This window comes from Malus sylvestris, chromosome 17, assembly GCF_916048215.2.
Source record: "Malus sylvestris chromosome 17, drMalSylv7.2, whole genome shotgun sequence".
In the NCBI taxonomy this organism is placed as follows: Eukaryota; Viridiplantae; Streptophyta; class Magnoliopsida; order Rosales; family Rosaceae; genus Malus; species Malus sylvestris.
The window spans coordinates 7,670,387-7,683,724 of record NC_062276.1 but is presented as its reverse complement, the minus strand read 5'-3'; the positions used below and the strand labels follow the sequence as shown (position 1 = coordinate 7,683,724).

General features: G+C 36.2%; 1 protein-coding gene across 1 annotated transcript; it reads left to right on the top strand.

Annotated features, from left to right (window-relative positions):
• The first annotated feature begins 7,418 nt into the window (after window positions 1-7,418).
• On the top strand, window positions 7,419-10,996 carry LOC126609635 (probable terpene synthase 9). The gene is made up of 7 exons (XM_050277487.1): window positions 7,419-7,713; window positions 7,816-8,098; window positions 8,199-8,583; window positions 9,466-9,684; window positions 9,816-9,954; window positions 10,215-10,466; window positions 10,633-10,996. Exons 1-7 carry the CDS (start codon window positions 7,456-7,458, stop codon window positions 10,933-10,935), a joined length of 1,839 nt encoding a protein of 612 aa, XP_050133444.1. The 5' UTR covers window positions 7,419-7,455; the 3' UTR covers window positions 10,936-10,996.
• The last annotated feature ends 2,342 nt before the right edge of the window (window positions 10,997-13,338 follow it).

Here is a 13,338-nt window from a genome sequence, read left to right as displayed (position 1 = left end):
CTTTTCAATAAACTATGATGCTCAACACCCCAGATTAACCGTGATGCACAAATTAACCCTCAGATTTTCCTTTACTCATTGAATTGGATGAATGCATGCGACAACCCAAATCATTCTCTAAAAGTCCCCTATATGAATGCATAATAGAGATACAATCAGAGATCATTACGTTCAATGAAAATCATAAGTGTGGACGAGGCAATTATAACTATGAATGCATGATACAATTGCCAAAAATTCAATTAACGCGATTGTGATAAACAACCTTCACTACTCATGAATATAAACTTGTAATGATTAGGTGAAACTCATTTATATTCTAGCATCTAATTCATGCATGAAAACTAAGTATGCATCCTTAATAAACATACAAGAATCAGTTATGAATAAAATAGATAATTGAATTGCAATCGCAATTGGAAGAAATCAATTCAAATCTCAAGCATGTTCATGGCTTCAAACTTTCCTCTAACTAAATAGGGGTTTAGCCACTCATAATTGCAACAAAATTAGAAAATAACAAAATAGACATTGAAAGCAAGAACGAAGTACACCTAAAACGCTTCAAAGTTCCAAGCTTGAAACGCCAAGGACCTTTGTTTTCACCACCTTGTTGTAGCACAAGTGTCTAAGATGTGTATGGATATATGGATGGAATGGATTTGCACGGCATGGAAAATGGAAATGTATGGAGATGTGTTTGAATGTATGGATGAAATGGAATGGAGCTCAAGGCAAGGGACTTGTGTTTGTGAATGAAGCTCTTTTGATGGATCAAAATTTGTTCTTAGGAAGGGGAATGGTGGATGTATTTATAGACTAAGGAGAGGACCACTTCAATTCCTTGCATGTGTAGTTTGTATGGGTGTGTGATGTCCATGTTTCCCTTTACATTTGCACACACATGACCTCCATCATTTTAGCCACAAAACAAACACATTTTTTGCCATGTTTCTCCTTTACATTTACACACATGTTCTTCATCATTTTAGCCACAAATCAACCCATTTTCTGCCCATGTGTGTGTGTTTCCTTTGCCCATGTGTGTGTGTTTCCTTTGCCCATGTGTATGTGTTTTTCCTTTGCATTTGCACACACATGTTCTTCATTATTTCAGCCAACAATCCACCCATTTTCTTCCCATGCCAAGCCCTCCATGTCGTGCCTTTCTTGTTGTGTGTGTGCTGTCCATGTAGAGTGTGTGTTTGCCCTCCAACCTGTGCAGTTTGCATGTGTGTAGCTGTCCATGTTTCTTTTTTGCATGTGCATTTCCACTTGCTCCAAAGCCAAATGAGTGCAATCATAACCCCATTTGCTGCTGAGTGTTGATGACAAAGCAAAACACAAAACAAGTGTCTTTACTTTCTCATTTTATTAGCCAAATCTGCTTAGCCCTTTTCTGAACCTTTTAGTGTTACAATGCCCATAACTTCTTCTAGAAAAATGATATTAATAATCCGTAAATTTCTCCAGAAAATAGACATCCGTAGCTTTCCAAGAATATAAGGCTCATTCTCTCATTCATTCTAAGCTGTTCGTAACATGCTTCCAAAGTCAGCTAATCTGCACAGGCAGTTTTGACAAATTTGTTACTTAATATCTCACTTGTGCTACTTTTCTTTTCTTTGCTTGATAAATCACACAAAACACAAAAACATAGTAAATAGCTCAAAAATATAAGGAACTAACTAAGAAAAGACAAGTGAATTTTATGTAAAATATATATAAATATGAGCTTATCAACCCTCCAACAATTTGGGCAGGTGCAATGGAGAGGCTTGTTGCCTCCATGGATGTGCAGGCAGCAATGCTTATGACAAAGAAGAAGAAGAGGTTTTTAATTTTTGTTTTAAAAGACCTAGCCAAAACGACAACGTTTTTTAGCTTGGTCATTATGAAAAATTTAAAAACTAAAATATTTTTGTTTTCTCTACAAAGCCCAAGAACCCCGATCTTTTCCAATATCCCCAAATTATATTTAAGAACTCTCAGCCCCAATCGTCGCAACCTTCCAACTTTAAACCCAAGTTACCCTATTCCCCACCACCATTTGCCGTTCCACCGCTTTTAGCTGCCTAATTTAATTTCTTCCAAAGTCATAGAAGTTTTTTAATCCTAGACTCTAGTCCCAACTCCCAATTATAAGATATATGTTACATTAGCAAATTTTATCTTTGTAGAGTCACTAATTGCGTTATGTTGCTGAGGAGAATTTGTTGGTATTACCCTTAAGATTAATCTTGATTTATTCAATGAACCAAATTCAAAAGAAAATAGTGATTTGGAACCAAATTAGTCTAATATATATATATATATATTTGAGCTTTTATGTTGGGATCCCCCGATCTTGAAAACCTGGATCCGCCACTGCTCACAATGGGCTAACAATAATATAGTTCAAATTCACCTTTAGCAAGAATCGAACTTAAAACTCTCACTTATAAATGAAGTGGTTTGGGGTTCTACTGCCTTTGCCATTAATCTGACCCTACAAAAAAAAAAAAAAAAAAAAAAAAGCATCGTTAGAAACGCAGGAGTAGGATTATCTTCCCTTGTAATCCTTTCATTTCCTTCTCCTCTCTCACTCTCCTTTTGTAAGTTTCTCTCTATAAAAAAATCAACACAAGATGTTGACGTGGCTTAATCGTGACCTTTCAAATAAGAAAAAAAAGTAAGCAAGGAAAATTTAGAAGGAGAAAATCTTACTCCAGAAACTCAAGAGCGCAAACCCTGGCAGTAACCTTAGCAAGGGGAAGATATTTTTGTGGGTCTCGAATGCACAAAAATAACCACAAATTTTAATTATTATTATTGTTGTTTTTTTTTTCAGGACAGATTTTAATTATTTTGGATTCATATATTTTTGTATATATTTATTTGTGCATGCAAATTGGAGAAACAGAAATTGAATGCTCAAAGCAACAGATCGTATCGTAAGCTTCTGGCTTTCTCAGAGAATTTCCAACGGGGCTTCACATGCATATGCATTATCCACACGGTAATACGATTGAGTGCTATTTAACGCTGTAATCAAATTAATTATAGTTTAGAAACATAACAATTTGCATATGATGAACAAACTTTCTTTTAACAATTTACATGTGTGTGTATATACATATAAATTGATGCTGATACGTATTAACTTCAAATGTTTTAGAAATTGTCTATGATACTAGCAATTTTATTAAATTTTCAAAAATAAAATTTATAAAAAGAGAAAATATAACTGGTCGCTAAAGTTTTTTTGTGACAACCTGATTTTTCATTGCTAAAGAGATTGTGTTTGGGTTAATATTTGAACATTGGACCTAGATGAAGGAAAGCCTAGGGATGCCAACTAAAAGGGGACTTGCCCGAAGCCCAACACCAAACCCAGAGGCAAATTGAAGTCTTCTCAGCCAAAATGCAAGCCATGTGCTTACTATTGAAGTGACAAATGATGGAGATTAACCCACTACCAGCCAAAGAACACTTTCTAGTGGCATTCTAAGTAAAAAGCTGATGACTCACTACCCTTCAAATGCTTTCGGGCAAGAACAAAGTTACAGCAGTCAAGTTAATTTGCCTATAAAATTAGGAAAAGACCCCAGAGATAAGGACACTTAACCAATCAAACAAACAAACATACAAACTCTGCTCTCAAGTCAAATTTACATCCAAAAGCTGAAATCAACCCAGATTTAGTCCTTTTTAGTGACAAGCTATCTCTTGTCCAGTTTAAAGCTCTGTTATCTCCCTTAGTGGCATAGTATTGATTCCCTTGTGTAAACTTGTTTACCATCCATCCCTTTCTAGCATATAAACCCCTGTTAATTCAAAGAGAAGTGATTGCAAGAGGTTCAACCTTGACAGACAAGGTGAAATCCTGCCCGACACTCTTTGTTTGTTTTTCTAAATTTGCAGATCTATTACTTAATGCATTCTCCAGTATGTGTTCAAGTTATTTCACTTGTTTTCCTACTTTAAGAGTCTCATTTGTATGTGGATCAGGCTAGTTTAATGAATATGTTATCATTAAAAACAATGTAGGACCAAACAAATGACTTAAGGGGATCTGGACCCCTTTCATTCAAACATACAAGACTATTAACTAAAAGTCCTTGTTTACAAGGTAAGAAAAAGAACTTAATGTAGACTTAACCCATCTGCGACAATCCTTTGATATCAAGAAGTCCGAGTAACTTGGGGCACAAGTAATCCACTTAAAACACTCTTGTTCTACATCTGCTATACTGAGATAGTAGTGGCACACCTAGCACTCAGTTAGTTTTGATTGCGAGTCTTAAGGCCTACACCTAAGACCCCATAAAGGCACCTTTCAGAACTAACTTTGTCCTCTTCTTATAGCACATCAACAAGCAAGAGCCCGACTACACATTCAAAGTGTCAATCCCTTGGGGAGATGGCGAGAGCTCTCTTCGTCCTCTGCCTACTCTCTACTCATCGTCTAAGGTCGGGAGACCGAACCAGTTGGCTCCGACAGTGATTTGTCAGACTCATCATTTCTCAAATTTTGGTCTTAACCCCATCTAATAGAGGCTTGGCCAAGATTCCGAACAGAACCTCTCCCCTAATAGTGCACGTTTCTCTCCCCAAATAGTGCACGTTTACTTTTAAAAAATGAAGAAAAGAAGGAAACAACATTGCTTTTTTCTTCTCCTCTCTCTCTCTCTCTCTCTCTCTCTCTCTCTCTCTCTCTCTAAACAACATTGTTTTTTTCTTCTTCTCTCTCTCTCTCTCCCTCCCTCCCTCTCTCTCTCTCTCTCTTTAATGCCGCACATGTAAATAATGCAAGTAAGAGTACCTTTAAGTATTATTAGCATGTCTCTCTAATGCCGCACATGTAAATAATGCAAGTAAGAGTATGTTTAAGTACTATTGGGATGGCTCTGCCAGACTGCCACCGTGTTTGTATTATTGTAAGAATTTTAAACAAGGCAAAAACCGTGCAACAAAACCTTCTAGAATAGTGTTTATGGTACAAACCATATTCTTCAATAGTGTGCTATTAATCTAGTTCCTCATCTCACATCTTCAAAGTTAAATAAAGTTCTTCTATGTACAAGAAATTCGTTCTTTTTAATAGACCGTTAATATAGTGTTCGCGTCGCTAATATTGATAGATAATACATCAATAGCAAAATATATCAACGTTTCATTGACATGTTATAAACATTATGATTACAAAAGTCATCCTTTAACAAAAGAAAAGTCATCATTCATGTATATAATCTATATTTTAAGGAAGAAGGCCAAACTAATGAAACATTTAAGGAAAATTTATACGAACCAATCGATCTTATCTCTAAACCCAACTTAAAAATTTTGTTTACCAAACTTACAATTTTATCCTTAAATTAAATAAGAAAAACAAACTAAAATTCAAAATCCAGCTACCGGCATTAACATCACAACCCCTCCATTTGCTCCGACGAATCCAATCCAAGCTCCGGGGAGACTTATGCAACATCGTTGATTGAAAGCAACAATTCCTTTCCAAATCTTTTTATCGTTCTCCTCCTTCCTCTTCTCTTTACTTTTTATCGTTCTCCCACCATCCCTCTTTTCGATTTCCGACGACCCAACCAACTGCCAATGGTGTCTCCCATGACACAGTGACCACTGCTCTTTTCTCTTCATCCCATGGGTTGTTTTTTTTGTTTTTATGAAATTCTATATATCTACAGTCTATGGACCACGGTGTAATTGTTGAATTCCAACTCAGCATTACCTTTTGGCTATTAAACAAATCAAAAGAAAAAAAAAAGACAACATGATTATGTTTCTTCCTTGTTTTGGGGAGAAAAAAAAAGGGCACTTTGTCTAAAGTTATTTTCTTTGGCATATGTGAAAAGTGACAGGAATGGCTGCAGAAAAACATAGAGCAGCAAATAAAGAAAGGGAGAGAATTGGCTGTTGTGCTCCCACTTGTTGCATTTTGGTAATGAAAGAAACCGAGAGAGAAGCAGAAAAATAAAAGGCAGCAGCCCCATTTTGAAGAGAAGAAGAAGGTGATCTTTTCATTGGTTAGTAATCATCCACCAAAGTAGTTGTTGTTGTAATAGCTTTGAGCTATATGTATAGAGAAGAAATTATTCATTATATTTCTTCCTCTATTTGTTTCTTTGGTGTGTGAGAGCTATTTGGTGTATTGGGTTATTTGGGTTGTGAGATTGCCAACACTTTGTAAACTCCCATTTGGTTGATAGTGGATTATTGGGTGAGCTCATACTGCTCCGATGACGTACTCCAGTTACACTAACTATTGAGGAACCTCGTTAAAATCTTGATGTCTTTTGTATTTTGTTCTTGCATTTTCATTTGATAAATTTCCTGTGGTTTAGCTTGAGTTGGTTCCAACGGGTTTGGTGCTATCCCAGCACAACAGTAATTGGATACCTTGCCTATGAAGGAATCCCATGACATGTTCGTGTAAGAATTTGTTTGTAGCATTTTGCACATTCATCAAAAGGTCAGATTGGGAGGAGGTGAGTTTGACGCAGGAGAATAAGGGAAGAAGAACGCCGAAACTGTAATAATTCATTTTTCTGATTGGGTTTGGGTTCGGTGGTCGGTAATTTAACAATTTTCTCTCTACAGCCATTTTTTTTAGACAAATTTGTAAATATAAAATACACAAAAAATACTATTGGGTGTAGAATAAATAATTAGGTTAGATTAGGTTCGAATAAAATTATCCAACATTAATATACCAAAATGTGTTTCACGAGAAAATTTTATAAGACAATTTTTCTTTAAAAGAAAATTTAATGGTCGATAAATCAAATCAAATTTAAAATAACCCAAGTTGGAGTCACCTTTATTTACTTTCTTTTAATCGTTTAAAATGACAAACGACAAATCAAATTTCTAAACAAGGACAAAGCATCTTATATTTCGAATCAAAATGTTTAAATTAAAAATCATCAAGTTGAAATATGCAAGATGACTTGCAGTCACCTTTATTTATTTTCTTTTAATTGTTTAAAATGACAAACGACAAATCAAATTTGAAATAAGGTTTTTTTTTATCGCAAGTTATCCTTGAAACTGACCCGCACCATCAATATGGTCTCTGAAATTGAAAATCGATTAATGTAGTAGTTAAAAGTTAATGAGGGTCGCAAATCAATGTGGTCAAAAATTCTGTTATATGTTAATGTGTCACATAACTAGTTTCCACAAGTCTAATAAATATTGTCATAATGAATTAAAAATATTTAAATTATAAAACACAATTTTTTTTTTTATATAATTAAAAACTTAAAAAAAAAAGGGAAAAAGGGATTCATCTTCTTCTTTCCCCAAGAACGGAACTCGCAAACAAAAACAAAAAAACAAAAACAAAAACAAAACAAAAACAAAAAAAAAAAAAAAAAAAAAAAAACGCTTGCTTATATATACGAGCATTGAGCACTTGTGGGTATGAACAATCAATCTTAAGTTATAACAAATATGGCACTTACAACATTCTCCTCGCTCTCTCCCTCTTTGGTCTCAACTAGTACTAGGTATCAAAGATTAATCCATCTTCCAAAAGTTCTGCTTCAAAGAACAGTAGGAAAACAACCCTCCTTCCTTTATGTATCAATAAACTCATCACCGTCATCGAAGGTTATCAGTAATCCTCCGGCAGTGCAACGGCGATTCGCTCAATACCATCCGACCATTTGGGATTCCAAACTCATCGACACATTCACCACTCATTACACGGTACGTATACTTCGATCGTTTGCAAGTTGTCATGACTCATTCATACATGAACACATCTTGATCATTTTTTTTGTTGGCTTATTTGTTTTCATCCTTGCGCAGTATGAATTGCATGGGACGCGATTGGATCGTCTAAAGCAGAACGTTACTGAAACGTTGCTGGCAGCATCAACTAGTAGTACTCAAGGCACTACTAGCACTTTATCGATGTTAAAGCTTATCGACTCAATGCAGCGATTGGGAGTGGCCTATCATTTCGAAAAAGAAATCGAAGCAGTTTTAACTAGCCTTGGTTCTTCCAGTACTGCCAGTACATCAAGTGATCTTCACACCGTTGCCTTGCAGTTTCGGATATTACGAGAACATGGTATCCCTATTAGCCCAGGTAAAGCACATAAATTATTTTGTTGCTCACATTTAGTTTTAATTGTTTTCAAAGCGGCACTTAATTAATTGTGAGTTATGGTGACAAAATAATTGAGCAGATGTGTTTAACAAGTTTAAAGCCGGAAACGGAAGATTTGAGGATAGCTTAAGCAAGGACATTGAAGGACTTTTGAGCTTGTATGAAGCCTCACACCTTGGTATGCTTGGGGAAGAGCATGTTTTGGAGGAAGCCAAGAGTTTTAGTGCCAAAAGGTTGAGACAATTATTGGGAACATTGGAGGGTGAAGATGGTTTATTGAAGCAACTAGTTCAGCAATCAATGGAAACCCCCTTACATTGGAGGATGCCGAGGATAGAAGCTCGAAGTTATATTGATTTATACCAAAAGGACGATTCTAGGAACATCGATTTGCTTGAATTAGCCAAATTGGATTATAATCTTGTCCAATCAGTATATCAGAGGGAGATAAAGGAGCTATCAAGGCAAGAAATGTGAACTTTGTTTTCTATTTTTTTCGCAATTTGATTTTATTTTCACACATGGTGGAGGATAGGGTTTGCCCTACTTCCTTTTCTTATCTTCCCACCCCACTTATTTTGTCACCCACTATTAAAAGCAAAATCAATGCGATACTATCTCTACACCCACCTTCATTCCTAAAATAACCTTAATATTTTAAATTCCTAACAATAAATAAAAGATAAAATAACAATTATTTATTTTTTTGTTTGTTTCATCTGCTCATGATTTGTGGAAAAATCATGAATTGGGCCTAGTACTCCTTATCAATGGAAATTTTTTGGTGATACTAATGGAAAACTTGAGATCTCATTTTGTATCCCAGCTGGAGAAGGTTGTAGTGTGTTGGATTTGGACGAGAGAAGATGTCGCGTGCACGGTGTATGGAACAGGCGACACGTTCCAGTCGGGTTGCGTATATGGAGGAGTGGCGCTGGTCGCCTCTTTCCGGATCTGCAGAAGGCAACAAAATATTTAATTTGGAGTGGGTGGAGAAATAAAACATGGATAGCAGCACTCATAATATATATATATATATATATATATATATATATATATATATATATATATATATATATATATATATATATAATGCAACCTCATCCAAACATGTTGGCAAGATAACGACTGCATAAATAGTGCATAAATATACCGCGACCTAATATCCACACACGTTAGTAAAATAACAACCACATATATAGCACACTTAACGTAGGTTCGCCCCCGCCATTTTTTTTTCAATGTTCTGCTTAATTACAATCTTACGTTACAATGCTCAGTTTTTACATTGATGCAGGTGTTTAGTTAAATTAAACTAATTAAGACTTTATATCCAACAAATGCAGGTGGTGGACGGATTTGGATTTTGAACATAAGGCAAATTTTTCGAGAGACAGATTGATGGAGAACTATTTGTGGGCAATGGGAATCAATTATGAGCCCCAATTCTCGAATTGCAGGATTGGCCTCACCAAATTCGTTTGCATATTAACAGTAATTGATGACATGTACGATGTTTATGGATTTTTGGATGAACTTGAGCTGTTTACAGATGCAGTACATAGGTAAGTCATTAATTAAGCACCAAGATGTAATTTATCTTGGTAAAAAAAGTATTTAATGGATGCAATTATATATGTATAATGTGTGATTTGGTTTTTTGTTCCTCTGATTTATTTTTTCTTGTTTAATACAGGTGGAATATGGAGGACACGGAGGAGCTTCCCGAGTACATGAAGCCAATTTATACAGCCTTGCTCAACTTTGGGAATGAAGTAAATGATAACGTATTTAAAAACAACGGTTTAAGCGTCCTCCCCTATATTAAGAAAGAGGTAACTAGCAACAGAAATTGTAGCTGAGTTAATTGGTTAAGAACATCCTTTTTGTACTGGAGGTCGTATTAGACTTGTAGGTCATTGTTGCTAACTAAACAAAAACACTTGACTAGAGCGTGTAGGATAACCAGGGTACGTTTGGCAATAATAAATTAGCAGCATGCAAATTATAAAGATATTGGCTCTGTTATTCTATTTTTCCTATTTTCTTAATTTACGATTTATTTACTATTTTGTGTGTGCGCTTGCGCTTGCAGTGGGTAAATCTTTGTAATTCATATCTGGTAGAGGCACGATGGTTTTACTGTGGATACACACCAACCCTAGAAGAGTACTTAAAGAATGCATGGACTTCAGTGGGTGGTCCTGAGGCAATTCTCCATGCTTATTTGTTGTTGCAAGGACGCAACATAACAAAAAGCTCACTTGACTCCTTTAAGCATGGCTCTCAAATAATATATTGGTCATCTCTAATGACTCGGCTTAGTGATGATTTGGCCACTTCCAAGGTAAATATATACGTGTTATATCAGCTATATGTACATGAGTTGTTTGATAATTATTTTGTATTTTAGTTCTATTTTTTTTAATAAAAATTAAAATTAAAATGGTTATCAAACGGAAAATATGATAATTAGATTCTAATTTTTTTTTTTTTTTTTGGAATTAACTAAGGCTGAGGGTGAGAGAGGTGATGTGGCAAAATCTGTTGAGTGCTGCATGAAAGAAAGAGGCGTATCTGAAGAAGAAGCGCAGGACTACATAAACGAATTGATCTGCTATTCGTGGACGAAGATTAATGAGGAGAGTTCAAAAACTGCCATACCAAAATCAATTGTAAAACTGTCACTGAATATGGCTCGGACTGCTCACTCTATTTTCCAACATGGAGACGGTATTGGAACTTCAATTGGGGTCACCAAAGATCGTTTAATCTCTTTAATTTCTAATCCTATCCCTATCAACACTCACAATTAAGTGACAAAGATTAAATGATGCAATGTAAATAATTATTTGGTAAGTTCATGTGTTTTGTGTATTGATGTTGAGCTAATCTTATGGTTCTAAGTTCTCACTACCATTCTGTGTAGTGATATCAGACATGCAATCTCCACTATAATTTTTTTAAAAGCAAAACGATAATCGTTTTATTACAAGAACTGATATGAACATCAAAGAGAAAATTTTGGAACAAAATTAAAAGGTCTTCAATCCAAAGACCATGTCAACATAAGACACAAAGCCATTATTAAACGATTCATTCCTTGTATTAAATTAATCAATAAAAAAGAAAGATTAGCACATTGTATTAAATTAATCAAAGGAGTAAAAGAAAGATTAGCACTACTATTGTCTCGTATCGAAAGAGTAGTAAAGGGTTTCCGAGTCAGGAGATATGACGTAGCATAAAAGGGATGGATTAGTAAATTAATTTAGGGCCAAATTTTTTTCGTGATCCCTGTGGTGACACAATACTTTCAATGTGACACGCGTGGTGAAAAAGTTGTTAATTAAACCATAGTAGTGAGCTGTGAACACGGAAAATTCCTGAAACTAAAGAGACAAGAACAACGTGCACAAACAAATATTTGTATTTTGATGATTTTGGGTTACAATCTCTCTCAATTTTGATCCTCTGATTCGATCTCCGTAAGGCGTTGATTTGTGGATGTTTCGTTGATCCAAGGGCCGTCGAGGCTTGATCTTGGATGAATTGTTGGAAGTTTCTTCAAGGGGCGGTGGGCTTGATCTTTGAAGGTAGATTTGAGCGGATCTTCAAGGAGCCGTTGGGGCTTGATCTTGAGGATGAGTGTTTCTTCAAGGGCCGTTAAGGCTTGATCTTGAATAACGGTGATGAACGGATCTTCAAGGGGCTTTTGGGCTTGATCTTGAAGAACAGTGATGAACGGATCTTCAAGGGGCTTTTGGGCTTGATCTTGAAGAACAGTTTGGATGTATGGCTTTGTCGACGTTTGCTGATCCAAAGGGCCGTTAGGGCTTGATCTTAGGATGAGCGGATGATGAACGAATGAACACTTTCTTCAAGGGCCGTCGGGGCTTGATCTTGAATTGGTAGATAATTGTTGATTCAAAGGGCCGTTGGGGCTTGATCTTAGGATGAACGATGAACGAAGAACGAAGAACACTTTCTTCAAGGGCCGTCGGGGCTTGATCTTGAATTGGTGGATGATTGTTGATCCAAAGGGGGGCCGTTGGGGCTTGATCTTGGAAGAGCGGATGATGAATGAATGAACACTTTCTTCAAGGGCCGTCGGGGTTTGATCTTGAATTGGTGGATAATTGTTGATCCAAATGGCCGTTGGGGCTTGATCTTGGAAGAACGATGAACGAAGAACAAAGAGAGCTTTCTTGATTCTTCGGGAACCTGAATGCTTGAGGGCTTCGGAGTTTCAGAGCTTCAGAGCTTCAAGAATTTTGCATAATGATTTTGGTTCCCTTGAATGAATGAATTAGCCTTCTATTTATAGAAATTTCCAAGGCCTAATTTTGAATATAATATTCCAGATGAAATAAGTTGTTTCTGCCAGGTGTTGACACGTGTCATGTTTGATGACTTTTCCAACTTATTATGATTTTTTGTTTAGACACACGCTACGTGTAAAATTTATGTAATACATGAGCGTTGAAACTTTAATTTATCGGTTAACATTTATTTACCGAAATTTTGATGTCTACAAATGCCCCCACTTCAAGACGCGTTGTATACATGTGCTTGTCACGTGTAGGAGATGCGTTTTGAAGTCCCTTACTATAGATGTCGATCCAAGGGCCACCGAGGCTTGATCTTGAATTGGGCTGGAGATTTCTTCAAGGGCCGTTGAGGCTTGTTCTTGAACTTTTGTTTGAAATTTCTTCAAAGGCCGTCGAGGCTTGATCTTGAATTGGTGGAAGTTCTTCAAGGGCCGTTGAGGCTTGATCTTGAAGGTTGAAATTGGACCACAAGGAACTTCATGTGGTAGATGATATTTGGCTTTGGTAGTGGATGAATCGACACGTATTTGTTTTTGCGCTTTGTTGACTTTCCACAGCTTTGATCTTGAACTGGATTTGATTCAAGAGTGGTAGACACTTGATCTTGAATCGGACTTGTGATTTCCTCAAAGGCTGTCGAGGCTTGATCTTGAATTTGGCTGGAAGCTTCTTCAAGGGCTGTTAAGGCTTGATTCTTGAAGGTTGACTCGAACACATGGCAAGCAGGCACGAGGTGAAGGTGACGACTTGTTGCTTTGTTCAATCTTTCTAATTTATACCTGAGCAGTTTGGTCAATGGTATGATCTTCAAGATTGATGGGTTATTCTTCCAGTTGGTGACTTGATCTTTAAGGATTTGATTCAAGGGTGGTGAATCGGCACGTGCAG